Source organism: Pseudorasbora parva, chromosome 17 (assembly GCF_024679245.1).
Source record: "Pseudorasbora parva isolate DD20220531a chromosome 17, ASM2467924v1, whole genome shotgun sequence".
NCBI lineage: Eukaryota > Metazoa > Chordata > Actinopteri > Cypriniformes > Gobionidae > Pseudorasbora > Pseudorasbora parva.
The window spans coordinates 10,040,318-10,065,017 of NC_090188.1; the positions used below are offsets into that span (position 1 = coordinate 10,040,318).

Genomic DNA, 24,700 nt, shown 5'->3' on the forward strand with positions numbered 1-24,700 from the left:
CCTACCTTAGCTTTAATATTCATCGAGGCCTTTCTTCTAGGTGAGGAAAATATGTCAAGGAACCCTACAAAGAAGTCGGTCATGAAACATCCAAGATAAAGGTAAAACGTCATAATGCATTCATATGTCTTAGGAAATCATTAATGCATGTGACAGATGAATATGAATATGGATGTTTTTGATGTATTGTTGGTTCGAGCAGCATCTCCGGTTAATTGCTATGGGCATGAAATGTTCTGGCCTGCGCTGACTGAGGTGAATCGCATTCAGCCTGTCACAGTGTCTGTTCTCCATTAAACCGCTGAGTACTGATGAAATTTACAAAACGGCATACATCCATCAGAAACAAATGGTTGATAAGTAGGACAAAATAAGACAAACATGAATCACATATAGTGCATGAAAACAGCATTTCCCCATGGGGGAATGTACTTCCTTGTTCTTAGAGACCAGCATACTTTTACCAAAATAACCCTGTTTTAAGCACGGCATGTATTATTGAAAGAGTCACGGCAGCAGATATGCAATTGGAGCCCCATGAAAACTCTTTGCTTTTACCTTTTACCTTCAATCACAACAGGTCAGGCACTGAAATGTGAGGAAATGGGGATTATAAATGCAATGCCAAGGCATTTTCTTTGAAGATAAGTCCTCTTTAGATATAAAATGAAACAAAAAGAGTCTGTGTACTAATAAAAAGCTGTTGTTTAATTAAAGAACGTCTACAAAGCACATTGATTTGTCATATAACGGTAAAATGTGTACAGAATTTAAAAAAGCGATCTAAAAACAAACACAAATGCATGTCTTACATTGAATGGTTGACACTTTAAAAAAAAAACTACAGTTACAGCACATGTGTTTAATACAGTTTTCAAGTTAGAAAATAATTTACATCATGTGACCAGGATTTCTTGAGTAGTGTCTGAGTCCATAAGAGTCCACTATGTCTTTAGGGTAATCCAATCAGACATTAATGTTTAGCTGTAAATGTTGCACTACAGAGGCCTCAGACTTGCTATCACTGAGGACAGCCTAGGAGGAAAACACACAATCAGATACAGAAGAACAGATCAAATTATTGTTAAAAACAGTTGTACATCTGATAATTAGCGCTGCTGGGCATGAGAAGCACAGATGGGCTGTCACAGTTTCATTGTGTCATTGTTTATCTTAGAGAAAAAAATAACACATTTTAGAAGTTATTGTTTAACACAAAGTATAGGTTTTATTAGGGCTTTTTACACTGGTGTCCTGGGACAGGTTGCAGGAGAGTGCTATCGGGGTTCACAGAAAATTAGAGAGAGAGAAAAAAAACACATACACTACCATTTTTTTATTTTTCGTTTTTAAACATTATTTTATGCTTTCCCATGCTGCATTAATTTAATAAAAAATACAGTAAAAATATTAACACTGTGAAATATTACAATTTAAAATTATTTTAATATATTGTAAAATGTAATTTATTCCTGTGATGGCAAAGCTACATTTTCAAAGCTATATTTGCTGCCCAAGAAACATTTCTTATTATTGTCAATGTTGATAACTTGATATTTTCTGAAAACCATCACACTTTTTAAAATTAGGATTCTTTGATAAAATGGAAATCTTTTGTAAATGCATTGCTGAATAAAAGTTAATTTCTTTTTTGTAATTTTCCCAAATGTTAGAACAGTAACAGTCAAAGTTAACATTATTATTAAATATTTTTAATTGCCATTATTATACTCATAAAACCGCTTTGCAACGATATTCATTGTGAAATTCATTATAAATAAAATGAATTCAAATGTTCCTCGTGTACTCTACAGTAGGCCTACACGAGTAGTAGTTATTTGCCGTGAACTAATACAAAGAACATATTTTCCAGTTTAAATAGTTTGTTTTGTCGTTAATACAGTGGCAATATAAAAAGCCAATTATTTAATTTTGGAAATAATATATCACATTTTTCCCACACAGTATAAAAAGGTTTTAATACATGAAAATATAGAGCTTCTAAATATATTAATTTCATCATATTAGAGGGTCAATGGTACTAGGATGTGCCTTTGTTTTACTGTAACTTTCTCTGCAGTGTTAATTAAATGGGTATTTGCACACAAAAAAGTATATTGATGTGTTCTGACATAATGTTATAGTTGGTCAAAGTCAGAATAACCTCATCAGTATGAGAGGCAGAGCATCACACTCTCTTTTAAATTATGTTGTATAATGTATTGTGATACAATAACAACGATGACAGCAATTCTAATCAGCACATAAAGATCGCTTTAAGATTATAAATATATAAGAAAGCACGCATAACACCGTGAGCTGCATAGTACCAATAAATCAGGTTCCTGTTGGCTTTGGCTTTTCTTTAAAAAAAGAAAAAGAAAAACAGGAGCTGTGCCACATAAATTATATGGAGTGAGATGGATATCTCAAAAACTTCAGAATGAAACGCCAAAAACAAAATGGAAGACAATATGAGGAGTGATTAATCTTGTCATGCACTCACCCTTCCTTTTTTGTGAAATATAGCACAGAGACATTAAAGAGGCCATATTATGCCCTTTTACAAAGTCTTTGATTTTATTTTTGGGGTCTACTAGAATCATTTTTCATGCTTAAATGTTAAAAAACTTTATTTTTCACATTTTATATCGTGGCAGCTCTCTTCCCAGTCTGTCTCTATGAAGCCCCTCTTTCCGAAAAGCACAATGTGCTCTGATTGGCCGACTGGAGCGGTGTGTTGCAATTGTTCAACCACTTTGATCATTTCATAAATGTCACATCCCTTACCATAACCACAAGTTTCAACCAAGCGTGCCGCACTCGTCCTGAAAAGTGAAGCCAAAGCACCTTGTTTGCCCTCAAGTGGCTGGTCCCAGTATAGCTCATAAACCCCCACATGGATTTTAATGTGATGCGAGACAAACTAAACAATCAAATGTAAGTTCACGGTTCTACTTCCTGCTCTCTACTGTGCAGACTCGGGTCCCAAATGTCAGCACCATATTCAGACGTCGGCGGCTTCACTTTTCTCCAATAGAACAGACTTTGTGCTTTGTAACTTTGCATAACTTAACTCAAACATCGACATTAAATGCCAAAAAAAGCTGAAAATGTAAAAAAGCATAATATGTCCTCTTAAAAAAAAGAGGGGGGTGGGAGAAACAATTTCAATGTACTTTATATTCATGAACGAAAAACAAACAAATACGACATAAATGGTGAGATTAAAGACCATGGCCGCTCAGTACGGGGCAAACTTCTGCCGCTCAGATTTTTTGATGCTGGATGAGGTGGGGAGCTTTGTAGTGTAGGGGGCAAGGCCGGCCGGGAGGCCTGCGGAGGCGGCCGTGTGCACTGCCAGTAGGGGGACGGTTTTCATGCCAAACAGGCTGGAAACAGGCAATGCGTAGTGTGCACTGGGGATGGAGGGGACGGATGATGGGGAGTGGACATTAATAGCAGAGGGGGAAGCAGCCAGGACGGCCATGGAAGAGGGCGTGGAGGCGGAGGGGCTGGACTGGGGGAAGCCCAGGTTGAGGTCGATAGGTGTGCTGGAAGAGGAGGACGACGCAGCCTGGATGCTCAGTTTAGCCATCTCTAAACTGCAAACACACATTCAGATGCACGCAAACAAGGAGGGACGTGAGGACAAGTGTGTGGTTAATTGAGGGGTTACGGGTGCACACAAGAGGAGAAAGTGACATGGGAGGGGGGTGAGAGAAATAGAGAAAAGAATAATCAATTTAGGGAATGTTATTTGTTACAAGAAGGAATAATAATAAGGGTTTAACATGCCTAGATGAAAATTAATAAAGGAGTGCCAAATGGGTGAGACGTGACTACTGTCTAAAACCTACATATTAAACAATATGTAAAATAGATTGTGGGAAAAGAATAGTTCATCCCAAAATGTACATTGTGTCATTTTTATTCACTCTCATGAATACAAAACACAAAAGGAGAAATGTTGTTGAATGTACCAGCTGCTGTTGTTTTGATCATGTAATGAAAGCAAATGGGGACTTGAGGGTTCAAGATCCGAAATGAAAGGGAAAAAACAACTCTATTCCAAGTCTTCTGGATCGTATAGTTTGGGCAAAAATGTGTTATTCGCTGAAATTCTCGTCCTCCACTGTAGCGCTCAAATTACATGTGATGGCAGATGTTACGTTTGACATTAAAGGATGGTTCACCCCAAAATGAATCACTTATTTACCCTCATCATGTAGTTCCACATCTGTAGGAGTTTCTTTCTTCTGTTGAACACAAAATGAGATATTTTGAAGAATGTTGGTTACGAGACAGTTGATGGCACCCATTGACTTCCATAGTAGGAAATATAAATACTATATAAAAGTCAACAGGGACCAGAAATGGTTTGGTTACCAACATTCTTCAAAATATCTCCTTTTGTGTTCAACAGAAGAAAGAAACTCCTACTGGTTTGAAACAACACGAGAGTGAGTAAATGATGACAGAATCTTCATTTTTGGGTGAACTATCCCTTTAATGCATTTGGTCATGAAACACATGAGAAAAAACTGATGTGATGTGTCGAAAGCCACAATTTGATTTTAAATACAATGATTTAATAAGGGTTTAATTTAATAACATTTAATTCACACAGAGCTGTCATATGCCTTTTTGGTATTACAATACTGTTAAAAAGTTTGGGGTCTTTAAGATATTTAAAAATATTTATTTCTCTAATGCTCACTCAATACAGTTAAATGTTACAATATTTTTTTCTTTTCTATTTGAATACATTTTAAAATGTGATTTGATCCTGTGGCAAAGCTGAGTTTGAATTCTCACACAGCCTGCACATTCTTATCAATGAAGGGAAACCACCAACTGTAAGCTAAAACGGTAACACTTCACAATAAGGTTTCATTAGTTAACATTAGTTAATGTAACCAACATGAACTAACCATGAGCCGTTCATTTGTTACTTGTTCATCTTTGAACATCTGTTCCTAGTTTGTTCATGTTAGCATTTACATTACATTTACATTTAATCATTTAGCAGACGCTTTTATCCAAAGCGACTTACAAAAAAGGGGAGAGCAATAGAAGCAACGAAACAGACAAGGCCAACAACCTGTAAGAGCTGGAAGAAATCTCAATTAATTAGCACAGTACACAATTATTATTTTTTTTGTTCACAGTGCATTAACTAATATCAGCAAGATTTTAATAATGTATTAGTAAATGTTGAAATTAACAAAGACAAATAAAAGCATTATAAGTGCAGTTCATTATTAGTTCATATTAAACTAATGAACCTTATTGTAAAGTGTTACCAATAAAACCACTGCTTTAATTAAAAATTAAAAAGTGGCAAACATTTCAGTCCTAGAAGTTAACTAGGCCTTGAGAAAGGTCACATGTGACTGAAACGTTCACCACCACTTCATTAAAGCAGTGGTTTTATCTTGCAATTGGTGGATCCCCTTCATTGTTAGAGTCTGCAGGCTTTTCCCTAATTGGAGTTTTTGATCTACACACCTCATTTGTACAATTTCTGAGGCATTTTTTTTAGCCTCATTACTCCAAAATTCAGTGTCACATGATCTTTCAGAAATCATTCTATGCTGATTTGCTGCTCGAGAAACATTTCTTAAAGGTCTCGTTCTTCGCGCGTTTTCGAAGCTTTGATTATGTTTACAGTGTGCAATATAACATGAGTTCATGTTTCATGTGTAAAACAACACAGTATTTTTCACACAATTTACTTATCTGTACAGCGCTGTTTTCTCTGTCCTAAAAAACGGCCTGATGATTTCCTTGTTCTATGAAGTCCCTCCTTCGGAAACACGTAATGAGTTCTGATTGGGCCAGTGCTTCCCGTGTTGTTATTGGACAGCAGCTTAGCGCACTTTGCCCGGAAAGGTCCCGCCTCTTATCATAATGGGGAGATGCAAGCGCTGAATGCGCGCTCTTCTCCACGTGGGAGAGCAACAAGACCACGCCCCCTTTTTTGCGTGTTCTTGTGGGCGGAGCGTTAGTCAACAAACGGTTCTAGTCACGTCATTACATTCCTGCACTTCCTGCTGTAGTCCAAAGCGGCCGTTCGCTGTAGGCTTTGAAAGGGAACTTCTGTTAAATAAAATATCTCGCTTGGCATTGAACTTTGAGCTTTATAATTTTACAGGTATTATTTATGCTCTAACAGCAACATTTCACACTAACTAAAGTTTGAAAGATGGAATCACAAAGAACAGGACCTTTAATATTATCAATGTTAAAAACAGTTGTGCTGCTTAACATTTTGGTGGAAACCATGATACTCTTTTCAGGATTCTTTGATGAATAGACATTTTTGTAACATTATAAATTAATTTCACTTTTTGTCAATTTAATGCATCATTAAAACTGCACTATGTAATTTTTCCGTCCGCTAGAGGGCCTATTCATAACACATGCGTAGTTTGATGACGCCAAGTTTGAGAGCAGAATCTTGAGACATGTGGTCTTCACCTCACAGTCAGTAGAAAACAATCAGGATAGGATTCATCTTCATGGATGCGATTATTAACATTACTGTAGTATGAAGCAGAGCAGGACTGAATGTTGAGGGAGTTGAGCAAGGCGGCTGGAGCGATTGTTGAGCAACACACAGCTCGCGAGCAGCGGGACTTGACAGGACACAGTCGCGGGCGCTATTTCCGCTTTTCCGGTCATGAGTATGGGGTAACGCAGCTCTGTTTATCATATTGGATACATTTGAGTGAGTTTAAAAGGATGTTATGACGTGACTCTATGCCTTCGCTCTGCGGCTGCTATTCTTGTTGAACACTGCAGTAAGAATAAAGCATTTCGGCCAAATAAAACCGGAAACCGAGGGTAATGCAGATATGACACAATTGACAGGCAGCTCCCTCACAGGCTATGCTCAGATGTCCCGGCTCCTTGGTTAAAATAGCAATTTTCTCACAAATTACAAATAGTTGGAAACATTTAGGATATTTTAAAGGTCCCATGGCATGGGTTGTTTTATTGTTTTATAATGTTTCCTGAGGTGTACTTATATTGATAGTATGGTTTTTACATCAAAAAATGTCATAATTTAGAAATAAAAGGCATTTTTTTCTATACTGATATTAGTCCCCTGTTTAGTATGCTCTGTTTCAAGGCGCACGTCTAATGTGAGTCTTCAGTGAAAACACCAATTGTTGTGATTGGCTGACATCTTTGCAATTAAAATTAGATAACGTGCGGATGGGGCGTGGTTTAGTCAGGCATGAGCTGGAGCAGCTGCAGCTGTCAGTCCAGAGAGAAACAGAGAGAAACGGAGCTAGGGAAAGATTGCTGAGGAAGTGTTATTGTACCAAGTTTTTGAGAGCACAAGTTTATTTTGCAACGTTATTTCTCTCACAAAATACTTTCACCACAGCTAACAACAAACACGACATCGACATGAATACAGTATGAGCTTCTGTTGAGCATAATGAGCAGCGTCATTCAAACGGGTGATTGACCGATCCGAACATTATAAAGAGTGTTCTTTGATCGCTCTCTGTAGTTTAATCATTGAAATAACGGATTTGTTTCATGCTGCTAACAGAAACGAGTGAAGTTGATGGTTTTAGTCACTGGCTTGATTCATTGATGTATCAAGACGGCCGGCTGCAGGACTGACAGTTTTAAACTATTTAGAAAAAAAGTCTGTGTGAACTTGAATGATTAGCTACACATCAGAACTCACTGATCCCAGATCAGGCATTAATGAACACTGTTACTCACTGTTTGTGGTGGTGCTGTTGAATCCGTATGGTAAAGCCTGAGCTGCTGACACCCACTGATAAACTGACTCCTTTCTCTACTAATTCTCTGGGCGGGCAGAGCAGAGGAAGGGGCGGTAACCTTTCCTGGTATGATGTTATAACAGGAGAATTCAAGATCAGCTCGTCTGAGCTCTCATTTTCTCCTGAACTCGTTTTATTCTGATCAAAATTTCTAGCAACTTGGGGACAACATTCAGGCTAGGGGAACTCATATTAATGTTGAAAAACCTCAAAATAAAAATTTCATGCCATGGGACCTTTAAGAACTCAACTGAACAATATACTGGTATATAACACTGGCCTAGTTGTTTTTGGATATTTTACTGCAAAAATACTACATAGTGCACCTTTAATGAAAAGTATTAATTTATTTCAGAAAAAGATCCTTTCTGACCCCAAACATTTGAATGGTAATGTCAGTAGTATTATGAGTTTTTTTTCATGTATGTATATATTTTTGGTACTTTTTGGAATTTGTCAGACATGATCACAATTGTGTTCCAGAGCAGAAGAAAACAAAATACAGATTTGGAATGAAATGAGGGTGAGTAATTGATGACAGAATTTCATTTTGACTGAACTATCCATTAAAATGTGAGAGGGAAAGGTCTCACCTCGCACTGATGAGGTACTGAGCCACGCTGATGTTGGCTGGGGAGCCTGTGATGGTGACGTGGCGCACTGCCGAACCGTCTGTGGCCCCGGCGATTTTGATCTGGGCACCAGACATCTGGCGAATCTCATTGATCTTACTGCCCTGTCTGCCAATGATGCAGCCTATGAGCTAAGAGGCAGAGAGACAGACGGGTGAGGGGCAAACAACATCTGGACATTAAAAGACTGGAGGCTGATAGTGAACCTCTAGGACATGGAAGTTGTTCTTCTCTACTGTATGGCATGCCTTGAATATTACTTATAAATTCTACAACAGCAGATACTTAGTGTAACCATGTTCCATGGTGAATAGCATTATAGTAAAGCATAAAAAAAAAAAATTCATAGATTTTTAAAAATAAAATTTTCAAGCAAAATGCACAAAAAATATTTTTTTATTTTAAAAGTTAAAGTTAAATTTAGGTACTAAAATTAACAGTTTGGATCAATTAAATGCAGCCTTGGTGATTATAAGAGACTCAAAAACATGAATAAATATTACCAAACTCAAACTTTTGAAAGATAGTGAACATTTGAAAATTGTATTATTAAATTTTAAAAACAAATTTAAAATTTGCAAATTTTTTCAAACCAGGAGCACCTGGTTAAAATAATTAGCAAATATGGCTAAGAAAATGTCTTGCTAAAATTATAATTTTAATGCATTAATAATTTGCACATATATTTTAGATAATGCAATGCTATTTAAACAATTAAAGTCTGAATCAAGTGTCCAAATACTTTTTGTAGCCAATGTACAAAATAAAAACAAGGACAAAAACAAACATTATGCATCAAGTGTATTATTTTATCATACAAATCTATATCCCATAACTTACATCATTAGGTATGCTCAGCTCATGAGAGCTGGTTGCAATGGAGGCCTCCAGACCTATGCAGGGAAATGGGAAGGTAAGAAATTGACAACCTAATGGCTGACAAAAATGAAATTTAGAAACATTTTAACATTGCTACGCTGCCACTGAGATTGCTCAAATAAAACAGAAAAAATATCACATTAAAATTACACAATGTATGAAAGCATTAACGCTGCCTCAGTGTGTGAGAGTCATGAATGAATTTCTGGTTAATTCATGTCTGCCTGGGATTCAAATACAGCCATAAAAGCATTTCCAGATAGAGCACATTATCGGAAACGTCTATGGAGAGGCTGTCTCTCTTCAACTCCCTATTTCCATAGTAGTAATTATGGGCTGGCATTTGCAATGTGTGGACTTGTTTGTCATGATAAATGTGGGCTGCTGTGAGAGTGGGCTTCAGGTTTGCTCAGGAAAATGCTGGCGGTTTGAACAGGTCTGGGGTATTGTGGAGGTATGGAGTGACATGAGGGGGGAAGAATGTTAAATGTTCATGATGAGTTCACATATAAGGAGAAAGAGGGGTGACACATATGCATCACATAGCCGTCATGATGCTGTCGCTATGGTGACATGACACATTTGGAGATTCCTTTGACAGATCAACCATCGGCCGTCAGCGGCTGGCATCCGAACACAGGCTAACTGGAGCTATCAGGACTGGTTAGTGGTTGAATCATGGCACGGCATGTGCGGCATTATGCTGGAAGTGTTGTGATATTTATTGCCTTACCACGAAACGGCTTCTCCCTCATTTTCTTCAGAGTGGAAAAGTGCGGTGGTCAGACATGACAGACGAAAGAGTGGAGAGGGAAAGAGACAGATCGAGAGAAAGACAGGCAGAGAGACAGACAAAGGGAGAGACAGACTTCCCTGGGGAGCTTTGGGTACGTACCAGGGAAGGTGGGGTTGCTCTGCCCAAGGGAGGTAAAGGGGATATGCTGCATAGCCAACTGGTGAAGCTTGGTCAACTGCGGGGGCAGGAAGGGAGGTTAGAACTAGCCAATCAAAATGGAATTACTCACATCTACAGACAGAACAGCACCCATATCAAGTCTCAAAATTGGATTAGTTATCAGGTGCCCCTCTGGACTTTCCATCCACTTCTCCAAAGAATGTGATCGAAAACCCTGATTTGCATTTCCTTAAGGGAATTTGAGTGCTCGCAGGCAGGAAAAGGGTCGTGTTAAAGTGTGAGGTACGCTAAGGTTCTGAGTACATGCTCTGCCGTTTTCATGACACATGGCTGGTTTTCTGCCCGCTGTCTGTGAGAAGCAACACGCAATGTGACACCGCCTTTGCAGTGTGTGTTACATGCAGGACCGATCACAATTCAGATTGCATGTAAGATGTAAGAAAAAAGACAGATCACAACTAGGTATGCAAATATTAGGAGCACATTATCACCGTTGGTTATATTTTTAATGCTGAACAATCCTTCAGTATAAGACAATGGGAGATTTAATTGCATCTTAAATTTCTTAAAAATTATAATGTTTAAAAACTAAAAATATAAATAACACCTGAAATAATCTTCTAAAAAAATATCAATGATCTGGGAGTATTTTATAGTTTGTGCCTCACTCAGTTCAAAAGATTTTTATCTGTTACAAACAGATATCTGTTTTATCTTTTTTTTACCTTCAACTTTACTGTATATCTCACATTGACTTTAAATCTAAAAATTGCTATTTTATATCAGTGTGATTATATCTCACAATATGACATTTTATCTTACAATAGTGACTGATTTTCAAACCAGCAGCTTTACTGTATATATTGCATTGACTTGAAAACTTGCGATTGCAACTTAATAATTGACAATGTGATTATATCTCACAGTGTGACTTTAAATCTAACAATTGTGACAGTTTTTATACTTGCAACTTTACTGTATATCTTGTATTGACTTTAAGGCTTGCAACTGCAGCTTTATATTTTACAAAGTGATTATATCTCGCAATGTGACTGTATCTTAAAATTGCGACTTTTTAATTAACTTTAAGCAAATTTACTGTATATCTAGCATTGACTTAAGTCTGCTAATTGTACCTTTACTGTGTTTCACAATGTGGCTACGGTATATCTCGCAATGTGACTTTATATCGCACAATTGCAACTTGAATTGAGACTGAAATGTGCTTCCACAGAATGGAGTCTGTATGGTGAACGGTTTCACCTGAATTGATTGCAGATGATTACTACTCAGTTTTAGGGATTTAAAACAAACCCTATGTTTAGGGGTTTATCAATACAGAGCTGGTTTACAACCATTGTAATTACATGTGTGAGTGTTTCAGTTAACACACATTGTTTACTTGTCTTAAACAAGGATATTAAATAACTAAGGAGCAAGGAATGTTAGTGATGCTAGATAAGATATTAAAGAAAATGTCATAGACAGAGTGCATCTTCATGCCTAATGCCTCTGATATTTCCGCTCGAAGGAAGTTAGTGGAGGCTCCAGTGCGATCAGAGGGACGGGGATATCAGCACTTAGGTGTGTGTGAGGAATGCCGTGGGAGAAATGTGGTTGTGTCAGGGGTGGGATGTGACTGGGGCACTGCAGTAGTGTTGTGAAGTGTGCTGTGAATGATACTGATCAGACAGTGGGACTGACACTCACGTCTTGGGGTGGAATGGCGAACTGTCCTGGAATAGCAAATGCCTGTGTAACAGATAAAACGTTTAGGTTAGTACAAATAGCCAACACAGCCAATTTGCTGCTTGGTCATTAGTCACAGTTGACATGGTACATCCTTGGACTGTCTATTCGATGCATATTTTATTGAAGAACACCTAAAAAAAACAACATTAAAGAATAGTGTTTAACGGCCAATTCACACTGCACCGACAGACAAAAGTCGGATCAGTGCGTTACCCCTGTCAGTTTCTATTGCTCCTTTTTGCCAACTGAACATGTTGAATGGCCATTTGTCGGGTCACGGAATGTCTGAAAAGTGACGCACTTTAATATGTCGCTTGTCCGTGGTGGTCGTTGTAGTGTAAATTGGCCTTAAAAGGTACTAGGTTGATATTATTAATATATTTTGAGGAATAACTAATTATTGGATTCGCCATAGTTTTCCAGTTTAAGCTTTCCACCGCTTAGGTGTTTGAAAAACACATTCAACCAGATGGCTTTCGTACACAAAAAAAAACAGCTTCTGTCCGCCTACTGTCCTAACGCATTAACATTATGGGAAGTGCGCTAGCCAGACGGGATTTAAACTTTGCTGGCTGAAAACCCATGGTTTGAAGATTAAAAAACTCCCCAAGCACAATGTTCTCTCACCATTCCTGATTTCTAAAAGGCACTCACCGCGTTTGTCGTGGTCTTGCGGTTGTCAGAGCAGAAAGAAAGCTGCTGCTCTCGGTATGTTTTTCCATTATCTCTAGACGTGTTCATATATAAAATTGCGTGAGCTTATTTCATCAGTTAGATCAAAAGATCTGGAAAATTCCATACATTTACCCACCCATAGACCCTTCCTTCTAAGAAATCACGACAGAAGTGGACGAAAGTGGACAAAAGAGACAGATAAACACCAGGTGTAAACAGTAATGTGTCACCTTCGTCTACTTGTGCTTTGATTGACCAAAATGCATCTTAAAGGGATAGTTCACTCAAAAATGAAACATTGATGTTTATCTGCTTACCCCCAGGGCATCCAAGAGGTGTGTTTGTTTCTTCAGTAGAACACAAACAAAGATTTTAAATTCCAACCGTTGGCCATATAATGCATGTCAATGGGGTGTTTTCTATGAGAGTCACTATGTGAGTAAAAAAACACATAGACATATGAATCCATATTAAACCTGGGGCTCATGGCGATTTGGTTTCTCTGTGAGAAACCAAATAGTATTTGTGTTGTTTTTTTTTTCCTCATTCGACCTATCCGCGCAGGCACTGAGGAATCTCTCCCTAGGAATATATTCCTATATATATAGGGGCGGTACCCTAAGGTAAAAAAGTAAAAAGGTACATCTTTGTACCTTACTCACCCCTAAAGGGTTCAATTAGTACCTTAAAAGTAGTAGTAGTACTTTTTACCTTAGTACCTTTTCGGTTTTGTACCTTAGGGTACCGCCCCAGTGACAGCAATGTACCTTTTTTTCTGACAATGTATATATATATATGATCGCGCCGGGTTTTTGACCTTCTTCGACGGAAGTAATGGCCTTGGGGAATACTAGATGAGATTCGTCTGATATAAGGTAAAAACAATAACCCAAATACTGATCGGTTTCTCGCAGAAACTGATCGTTCTATTGTTTTAATTTAATTGTTTAATTTGGTTTCGTATGTCTGTGTTTTTTACTCTCATAGTGACTCTCATAGAAAAAACCCCATTGACACGCATTATACAGGCAACGTTTGGAGTTAAAAATCTTCATTTGTGTTTCACTGAAGAAACAAACACACCTACATCTTGGAAGCCCTGGGGGCAAGCAGATAAACATACATTTTTCATTTTTTGGTGAACTATCCCTTTAATTTCAAGTGTAAACAGGGCCTTAGTAGTATATAAACTAGTTATGCAAAAGCAAAACTATTTTGCTGTGTAAAATAATTAGTACATTTTGCTCATCAAGTCTGCACAAGTTCCTGTGTAACCATTTTGGGAGACTGCTGGGCCATATGCTTTCTATTTAGATGCTTGCTAATAGTTGTAATAATGCATTTCACACAAACTCACGCTAAACAACAGTGATTGGTTGCTTTGTTTATTTTACAATGGACAGAATAAGCTGCAAAGTGGACCAGACTTTACACCACAAGTCTGAGTCTGAGTTAATGACTTTGTCATTAACATTTAAGAGTGCCAGGTGGAATTATGAATGAACTACATTCTTCTTAATGTAACCACAAGGGGGCATCACATGAACACCCCATGCTATCACCAGACATAGCAATAAATACATAAAAACAGAACTAAACTGCTTCTTAGCATTTTAATCCTCTAGACAAATGGAGCTTGTAGCTGACATGATTTTTCATTATACAGACAACTAGCCTTTGCAATCCTCACCTCAGTCAAACTAAATGTCATGATCACTCAAATGAACAACTGAAGCCCTTTGGACGACATACCAAGAAGAGATGTCAAAAATAAAGGGTCAGAGCTTAGAATAGTATTTCATAAGAATACTGATGAAAGAATAGTTTAGTCCAGCTATTTACAGCTGTGTTTACAATGATTAGTCACAAGCTTTCCAATTCAAACACCTACAGATCTGAATTGGTGATTAAAAGTCTCAACTGCATTTTTAAGAGCACTTGGCATGGTCCAGTGGCCCCATTGGTGACTGTATTACTGATTGCATCTGGGGGTTGCATCTGGAGATTTATTCTGCAAGCTGATTTTTCTGCAAAATCATTAGTGTAAATATCCTCACTAAAAGCGTCCCACTGGGACTGCAGGGAACTATGGAATCATCAATGCTTGTGAGGTGTTGTTGCAGTAGTGTGGTTTTTGCATTAAGAGATGGATGGAGAACTCACCGGCGCAGCATGTGGTTGCGTCAACATTGTGTGGCTGCCACCTGCGGAGGGTTTGGGTCGGTATGGAATGGTGGCTCCTTTAGGTGGCGACTAAATAAGGGAGACAAACAAAGTCAAGACAAAAGCAAAGGCGTTTAGTCAGTATATTTCTAGAACTCTGTTAAGCCTCACTGGATTTCAGTGTTCAAAGCCCAAAGTTAATGCGGGCCAGGGAAAAGCCTGCAAAACAAAGGCATCCAAGGTTGGATTCTGGGAACTAATGAAGCAAACAGGAACATTTAACATGTGGTGCATGCGCTCAAAGCGAATGCAAATGAAGTGTGAAGGTGAAAAAGACCTGAAGAATATTCCCCACCTCTGAAATAACATTTAAGCACAAGGGAAATCATGCATAATCACACAGATTTTCAATTAAAACACGGATGCACTCTCACGTGCACGCTCACAAACCTCCAGCATGATGGTGCAGATGTGTTTCACACACTGTGTGATGGCGTGGGGTGTGCCTGAGATGGTCACGGCTCTCTCAGTCGAGTCGGGCAGTAGGTCTCCTGCGACCTGGACCTGGGCACCTGTGCTCTGACACACACAAACACTTCTGATTAAAAAACCCACAAATGATATTATTTATATTCCTTTAAATAGTGACAGTTAATAGAAGAAGGTCATTATCCGCTCCGGGGTTTTTTTTCTTGCCAAATAAATAAATGCGCAGACATGAAATATTAATATTGTATTGAAATAAGTTATAATTATTTTATAATCTTCCAGTATGTTATATTTAAGCTTCTGCTAAGAGAAAATACTCCATTACATTGTACAAAACAATAAGCCAAGCACTGCAATGATATTACAGTACTATTCCTTCTGAAAATCCTTTGTGGTTATTTTGAATTTAATCATATTCACAAGGTGTGTTCCAATTTGTGTAGCTACTTGTGTATTATTCTATTGCATTTAACATTATAAGTAATGCGAGTGGTGTGTTAAAGAAGAAATATTGCACTTTAGATATGCACTTAATTTACAAAAAACGAAGAAATATTGCACTTTATTTACACAAAAAAAGCACACAAAAAAACATTTCATGCACTCAACTTTCCCCTCTGTAATTACATAACAGAGGGGGAGGGGCTATCAGACACCAACGCAGGATGACAAAATAACCTTTAAAATGTCATACATTACACGGTTGAGTACAAAATGCATAATATAAGCGCATCATTTGGTACGTCATTTGGGACATAACTATAAGATGGCACCAAATTGTGTTTGTATGAAACAAGGAGAGATCCTGTGCATCCAAAATTGCGTAGTCTGAGTAGGTACTACATTTGATGAGGAATGAACTTTGCAAGATTTTGTTCAGTCAACAGTGCGATCCATATATAATATATTTCACAAATATTTACAACGATATGGCAAGTAACATATAAGTAGAAATACTGATATTTTCTACTAAAATGCCCTCCAATAATATTTGTTTGGTCACACTTTAGATTAGGGTCCGATTAACTAACTTTTAACTATGACTTCTGCCTCCGAAAACTCTTAATTACTGCTTAATAATAATTAGCAAGGTAGTTGTTAGATTTAGGAATTATGTAGATGTAGAATATTGTATATATGCTTTATAAGTACTGTGAGTAGCTTTATGTTACAGCACCAAGACACAGTTTCCTTAGTCAGTTCCTCATCAGTTTTTCCTGTCTCCTTTGTTTTCTGAGTTTCCTGCCACTAGTTTGTCTCATAAACTGTAAAAAAAGATGGACGATGCATCTTCACTATCCGCCAGTGTCTAAATATGGCACTGACATCTTGGGTCTCCAGTTCGCGCGATAGCAACTTGGAGCTGAATCTGTGCAGTAGTGAGCGTGACGTGGAGCCGCGACATCAAGGTCCCACCCACACTTCCGCTTACGTAATCACGCGCCCTGAACTTTTTTTGGGGCGGGGGAGAACGGTTATTGAAATATAGAAATTAAAGTTAAAGCTGCAATCTCCTCCCGAAGTACCTCAGAGAAGCTCCGAATCTCAGCTGTCAATCATAACGTCACACCCCCGTTTTATAGTGTCAAATAACTAACTAAAACCAGACTTATTTGAAGAACGAACACTTGAACTAACATCAGCGTCATAAAAAACTGCCTACAATGACAGAAAATCTTTGGAAAAAAATGTATTTGACGTGTATTTTGATTGTTTAGTTTGTCTATGTCCCATTACATTACAAGGAGAGGGCGGTGTTTATGACCTGTACACTGCATCCGGCCACCTGGGGGCGATCGAGGCGCTTTGGCTTCAGTTTTCAGGATTAGCGTGCCAGTAGTTTGGTATTTATATGCCTGTTTCCTTTGTTGGTTCTCTTTAGCGGTTACGATTTGAGTTCTGTAGCTATTAAAGTCTGTCTTAATACATTTTCTTTGTCCGGCCTTCTATCTACACCATAATTGGAAGTGAAACAGCAGTGAACCCATTGTGAAATCTTTTAGGCAAAATGTTCACTATTGCAAGAACTCCTATTGAAATTACTTGATTTTGTCCGCAAAAATTGTGAAAAATGTATGATTACTATGAATACTTTATGAATATGAATTCAGACATATTGCTAATTCCACATGCTATTTTTCACCTACTAGGGAAGTAGGCATATTCAGACAGTGTGATACCAGAGAAAGTAGCGTTGATATACAGCTGATATACAGGGAGTATTAAGAATATGATGATGCGATATCACCAAAGATTTCAAATGTGTAATAATTGCATATTTTACAATCTGAAATATCATTCTTGTCCATATTGCACTTATTAAAACAAATGCAATAAGGCAATACTTTTTCATACTGTAAGTTCTCAGCATTTAAGAGGTTTACAAATTTGATTGCTTTCCAAAGCCACTTGCAAAAAAGTGTGCCATACAGTCCCTTTTGGTATTACAGCTATTCTCATGTCTAGATCTGACATTGTTATCGTCTGGCCAGTTATTTAGGTCAAGCTATTTGGATACTGTATATAAATGTGAGACTATTTAGTCCTTGGTGGGCTGTCCTGTCCTAGACATTCATAGCAACTGGGAATAAAAGCAGCCAGTTCACCCCTCACAGCCCTCAGCAGTGAGGACAGCTATATTTATTCAATGTGATCCACCAGCCGAATAAAAAAACAAAGCCTTCAAGCAAAAGCCACTGTCCTCATGTCAATTTCAGCAGCTAAATGACAATGAATGGTTCGGCTTGTGAGATGGATCGCTTTGTTTTCCATCAACGAAAGCCATGAATAGATAAGTTTGAGGAAAACTGAGCGAGTTCAAGAGTTTAGGAAATTGCAGCTCAGGGGTGCAGTCGTCTCATAACGTGGATATAGCGGAAACCTGAGTCGAGCGGCCCCCTGTGCTCAGGAATAAAAAGTTCTGTCTTGATGAGGACAATCAATCATGCTGATGTTAAGTGTTTCTGCCTGCCACTGAGACAACGGAAACTAATTGTTTAACGGATCATTCGGTGCATCATCTGGGAGCCGCTGTGACCTGCATTACAAACCCTGTGCCTGTGCCAACAATTAAACTTCCACCTAAAATATCTACCTCTCTGATCTCTTTGATCTTCGAGCCTCCTTTGCCAATGAGTGAACCGCACTGACTGGCAGGGAAGACGAGACGGAGTGTCACAGGAGGCCTGCTTGTCACAGTGCTGTTTATCATAGATGCCAGGATATCCTGAAAGAGATGCATATATTCATATCAGAAAGCAGCTCATTTCAACTTCTGCCAAGGCATTGTGTCCTTTTTTAATCAAAACAAATTTATATGCCAATTTTCAGGAACACAGGCTGACAGTGTTTGCAATGAAAGCTCAAAGTATCGACAGGATTTTTACAACATTTGTTTCTTACAATAAAATACTGCATTTAGATGTTTTCTGGGAGATCAATGCATTTGCTGCATACCAATGTAAAAAATAGCCATATCAAGCTGCTTTGTGGTTGATTGTGGGAAATGGTAGTAAGTCGTTATTATAGTAATTAGTGTTGTGTTCCTCTTGGCTGGGACCTAATTTACTTTTAATTCATTTAATTAAAAGCCAGTGTAATAATGTTACAGAACACAATTGGTTGCACTGTGCAACATGGAGAACATAAAACAAGTGATGTATTCATAATTCAGATCATATCTTGCAAACTTCAACATTGTAAGCTATAGAAATAATATTTTATAAAAAAAATTCAGGCAGTATCATACTATTTTTTAATATGTTTTAAAAAAAATTCAATAAAACTCATTAACCCCTCACCCTTTCTTCGCACTTTGTAAAAAATCTGTAAAATATCTTTGTAAAAAATTATACTTAAAGGTCCACTGAAATCAAAAAATTTTTTTTAGCTTTTAGTATGACTGTGTTAGCCTTAAAGTTATGAATAAGCTGGTATGCTCCAAAACTATGACAAATTTTGCATTTAGGAGATATAAGTATTCGAAATTTACAGTCTCTCATTTCCGTTAAAACGAAACTCAGATTTTGGTGACATCATCGCAGACTTCACTTTCTGGTCAAATCTTCTGTCCAATCAAAATGCGCTCTAGAATCTAAAGCCCGCCCCCTACACTGCTGAAGCTGTGGCTGAAATCGGTCAGTTGTTAACACACATTTACTAATTTTTTACATGGTGAAAGGCACATAGCACACTATATATGTGATAGGAAATTCATTTGAGGCGAATAAAGTCTGTTTTCACGTTAGTTTCACACACCGCAGCAGCGTACACACCCCAGCGGCTCTGGTCTAAATTTAGACTACAGACATGAGAGCGCAGCGCGGATCATATACGTGAATCCGCGCAGACAATAAACATATCGGACCCATTTGAATTCTGCACAGAATGCTGCATTTCAACGCGATATGGAGGAGATTATGATGGTAAACAGTGTTAGAGGAAACTGGCTTTACCAAACAGAGAAGGTCCGCTCTTGCGCTCTAGACAAACTGTATATTAACGAAACGCTATTGGCTGTTTCAAAAAAGGGGAGGAGCTGCTAACAACTAGAGCCGTTTCAGGGGAAATTACGTCAACACATTGAATAATGCGGCGCGTTTCCAAAGGCATTTCAGTGGACCTTTAAAGGTCCCATGGCATGGATTTTTTATTATTCTATGTTTCCTGAGGTTTACTTATATTGTTAGTATTGTTTTTACGTCAAAATGTCATAAAAGGCCTTTTTTTCTATACTGATATTAGCCCTCTGGCTTGAATGCTCTGTTTGAAGGCGCGTGTCTGCTGTGAGACTTCAGTGAAATCACCCACTGTTGTGATTGGCTGACATCTTTGCATTTAAAATGAGTATAAGATTATGTGGCAGAGAGGGCAAGGCTTAGTGAGGAGCAAGCAGTGCTGCCAGTCCAGAGAGAGAGAGAGAGAGAGAAGGAGCGCTGGAGAAAGATTGCTGAGAAAGTGTTAATTTACCGTGTTGTTGAGAGCGCTGTGAGCGCGATTTTATTTTGTTTGTATCTAAGAGCTCTGAATAAACAGTCCCAGTCACGCCGACTCATTTTCTCTCACAAAATGCTTTCACCATAACAAACACGTCATCGAAATGAATATAGTAAGAGCTTCTGTTGAGCATAACAGCATCATTCATTATATAACAGCAGTTTGGACAAGTGTGCACTGCAGATATACGTGTGATTGACAGATCCGAACATAATAAAGAGTGTTCTTCGATCGCTCTCTGTATTTAAAGGAACTGTATGTAAGAAATGTATTTCAATTAATCATAAAATGGCTCTGATATGTCACTAGACATTAAGAAATCATGTTAATTTCAAATACTTATATCACTGACAACAGTTATCTGGCCAGGATATTGTAATTTAAAAGTTGTTGTTGCAGCCCTCAACTGATGTTGATGTTGACATGTTGTGTTTTGGCCTGAAGCTCCGCTCTCCACCTATCGACCAATCACAAAGTCAGTAGTGTTTCGGCATCCGGGTGGCCAGCTCTGCTCTAGTTACCACAGCTGCAGATCTACAAACGTTTCTGCTGGATCCTGCAGCATATCTGGCAACCTCGAGTCAGGGGGGAGGGGGAGAGGGGATAGTGATTGCAGTACTAGTTTTTACCACAATCTTACATACACTTCCTTTAATTATTTAAATAACCGAATTGTTTCATGCTACTAACAGAAACGACATGAAGTCACTGGCTTGATTCACTGATGCATTACGCTTCGGGCATCAAAACGGCCAGCGGCAGGACTGAAGGGGGTCGCACACCGGACGCGGAGCTCGGCGGCGCGCCGCGCAGCGTCTCAGGTATCGCACCAGACGCAGAGGCTACGTTTATTATACATTTCCCCAAAATATGTTTAGACTTTATTCAAGCTGTTGAACTCAGAATGTAAAACAAATGTGTCTTGTAGCAAAGGTTGAAATCAGTATACCTTAACGATAATATACTTTTAATATAAAGCCTTGAAATGGCGCTCTGTGGCGCGGCAGGATTTAGAACAACTTCCTGAGTCGCCGCGGACAGGCGCCGAATGCCGCCACCGGTGTGCGTACACTCATTGAAAACAATGTGTTCGAATTTTAAAGACGTGGCGCGCCGCCGAGCTCCGCGTCCGGTGTGCGACCCCCTTGACAGTATTAAACGATTTAGAAAGAAAGTCTGTGTGAATTTGAATGATTAGCTACACATCAGAAATCACTGATCCCAGATCAGGCATTAATGAACACTGTTACGGTGCTGACGTCATAACAGGAAAAGTAATTTATTCAAAGGCAGAGAAAGACATCCAGAACTCGGTTTACACCGGTAATAATTTCTAGCCACTTGGAGACAATATTCAGTATTTATTAATGTTGACAAACCTCCTAAAATGTTGCTATGGGACCTTTAAATTTGTATATTTTTATGTAATTTTTGGAGGGTTTTTTACTATATATTTTTTATTTGCCTCAATAAATAAAAAGTAATTTAAGCACATTCTTCATTCTTTCAACTTCAATTCAAGTATTCAAAGTAACTTGCTATTTTATGCACAACCCTCAAATATCAGCTCAAAATATCTTACATTGGGTGTCTCTGCTGACACCCAATGTTGCTCACCTCACTTTTATATTTTTATTTTGAATCGTTGATTTTTGTTTCCAAAGCTTCAGTGCATAATGGCCCGTGTCTATCTGTTGCGAATGTACCGCAAATGCTCTAAAAAACACTGAAGAAGAGCAGAAATTACATCTACAGCTCTGCTTATATGTCAGTCATGCTTGTCAGGAAAATGAGTGAAACTTTTATTAAATCATATGTCATTAATAACGGTTCACTTCTGGGATTGAGTATGATTGCGTTCACATTAACTGAACACCAGACCACTTTTTTAAGTTGTCACCGGGTACGGTTCACCGGGTACGGTAGACAGAGTTCACATTCAAACTAACCGAACTCTGACGTCAATCCAACCTGAGTGCACACCAAAAGGGCTAGTGTGTAAGCACCCTTATTCAGATACACATGTAGGCATTATAAAATATTTTGTGGGTAGTTTTAGCATTGTTAGTTTGAATGTTGAGCACAGAAAGGTTTTTCTATGTGTACTAAAGCATTCCTCGCATTCCATTCATTTTTATCAGGGTCAGGACTTTAGTTTAGAGTATGTAATTATTGACAGAATTTTCCTTTTTTGGGTGAACTAACCTTTTAACAACCAATCAACAAATATAATCACAAAAAGAAACATATAACAACAGCACAATTAACCATCAAATAGTACAATAAAGTCAACCGTGTAATTTATGTATGGAATGCAGGCATATTACTATGGAAATCACATTATTAAAATTAATATCTAAATACATGAGTTCACCGTAATTCTGACACAGGCAATTGTGATGATTCAACAGCATAATACTTATATATAATTTACTTTATACATTAATAATTTTACTATAACAGTTGCATTACTACTTTAAAAAAATAATGTGAAAGTATGACAAATAGTAGCCAGGAATATACTGTGAGCTCTCACTGATATTTTTAAACTATACAAAAATGTAAATGAATCAAATCAACCGTAGCATTAATCGCTCATTACTGCTGGAAAAATTCCACCTACCTCCTCAAACTTCTCTGCAATCATGGCAAAGGCTTTGAAAATGACCTCAGACGGTCCAGTGATGGTGACAATGCGCTCCGGACTGGAACCGTCAGATATATTAATCCGGGCTCCACTCTGAAACCACAGAGAAAAGCAGAGTTTTTGTGCTGCATCACTTTTAATTGAGAAATCTGGCCTCTGGGCTGACAATTGCACCCTCTCCCATTAAATACCATTTAACTTATCGAGCAGATAATAAGATGACTTTAAAAAGGTGAGACTGCTCAAACTAAAATTGATCTAAGGTCTAATTTTTGAAATACTTGTGGCCATCCAAATATGTTGCTTTCAATCTTTACACAGCTAGTCAGCATTAATCATGTGTATTGCATGTAATATCAAAGCAATAGTCCATATAGGTAGCGCTGGTTAGATGGTTACAAACATGACAAAAAATTTTTAGTAACATAATCCATATTACACATTTTAGGTAATGTAATCTGACTACTTTTGGATTACCTTTAGATTAGTTTTGATCTAACTCATGTATCACATTTAACTGAATACACTGTAAACAACTATTTTAAAAATGTTACCCCGTTGCCTTAACATTTTAAATGAATTATGAGTTAATACAATGAACATTTTTGAGAATCGACAACCTTTATTCAAATATTATTCAAATATTTTGTAAGCATGTTGGGTAATTGTGTTTTATTTGTGATGACGCAGTGAAACATGCCAAATAGTGCTATTTTCATGATTTATCACATTTTTTGTGGTTCAGATACAATAATATTTTGAGTTTGTATTTATGAATACAATTATTATCCAATTTCCTTCATTGTATCAATGCGCAACCAGGTTACTTACTTTTTTAAGTTAAACCAACACAAAAAAATGACAGTGTAGAATACCATATTGGTATAAAAATGTAAAAATATTCATCTCTTCATCAACAAAATGAAGTGCATTAAACATTACATTATGCCAGGGTTTCCCAGACTGGGGCTTGTGAAGGAACTGCAGGGGGTTCATGAGTTTTATAGGGGGTTCATGATTAAATCAATTATATAAAAATTCAAATTTAAATAAAGAATTAAAAATGCCTTCAAAGCCATAGCAATACATGTTAAATGACTTACTGAACAATCATTAATTATAATTAATGTGTTTGTCAGGAGTTGATTCGATATGCAATGTCGATATCCTTTGTGACCTCTCAATTTTCCATGTAATTATAGCCACCTGTGTGTGCAATGTCAAACACTTTTCTGAATGTATATAAGAAATATGCTTTATGCATCAGAAGAAGATAAATTATAAATAGAGAATCAATAAATTATGAATGATTTACAGCAATTGTGTGAATATTGTGTAACCATGGGATCAATAAAAAAGTAGCTGAAGTCTGATATTTTAAAACTGGTACAAGTACACTGTAAAAATGTTTGGTTGTTTTTTGTTGGTTTAACTTAAAAAAGTAAGTTACCTGGTTGCCTTAAAATTTTGAGTTCATTAAAATTAAAACTTTGAGTTGATACAATGAAGGAAATTTGTTTAATAAATAGAAACTCAAAATATTATTGTATCTGAACCACATAAAAAATGTGATAAATTATCATCAGAAATAAAACGCAATTACCCAATATGCTTAAAAAATCTTTTAATAATCTTTTAATAAAGGTTGTCGAAACTCAAAACATGTTCATTGTATTAACTCAAAATTTTAATTTCAATGAACTCAAAATTTTAAGGCAACCAGGTAACTTTTTTTCTAAAT

General features: G+C 37.5%; 2 protein-coding genes across 3 annotated transcripts in view; one reads left to right on the top strand and one right to left on the bottom strand.

The window, feature by feature from the left end:
• Window positions 1–24,700, top strand: part of mocos (molybdenum cofactor sulfurase) — a 126,250-nt gene that overhangs the window by 78,428 nt on the left and 23,122 nt on the right. Inside the window, exon 1 of one of the 2 annotated variants that reach the window (XM_067422314.1) lies at window positions 41–101. The exons of the other annotated variant lie outside the window; for it this stretch is intronic. The gene's annotated coding sequence lies outside the window, so the exon portion shown is untranslated. Of the gene's footprint in view, window positions 1–40; window positions 102–24,700 lie in introns of those variants that run through there. 2 annotated transcript variants of the gene reach the window in all.
• zgc:110045 (uncharacterized protein LOC664755 homolog) overlaps window positions 2,310–24,700 on the bottom strand; it is a 30,182-nt gene continuing 7,791 nt past the window's right edge. The window contains exons 6-14 of the mRNA XM_067420925.1: window positions 22,936–23,052; window positions 18,412–18,543; window positions 15,279–15,407; window positions 14,829–14,918; window positions 11,949–11,990; window positions 10,218–10,293; window positions 9,284–9,336; window positions 8,405–8,574; window positions 2,310–3,605 (exon numbers count right to left, since the gene is read on the bottom strand). Of these exons, the coding sequence (XP_067277026.1) occupies window positions 3,245–3,605; window positions 8,405–8,574; window positions 9,284–9,336; window positions 10,218–10,293; window positions 11,949–11,990; window positions 14,829–14,918; window positions 15,279–15,407; window positions 18,412–18,543; window positions 22,936–23,052 (1,170 nt within the window). The 3' untranslated portion in view covers window positions 2,310–3,244. The remainder of the gene's footprint in view (window positions 3,606–8,404; window positions 8,575–9,283; window positions 9,337–10,217; window positions 10,294–11,948; window positions 11,991–14,828; window positions 14,919–15,278; window positions 15,408–18,411; window positions 18,544–22,935; window positions 23,053–24,700) is intronic.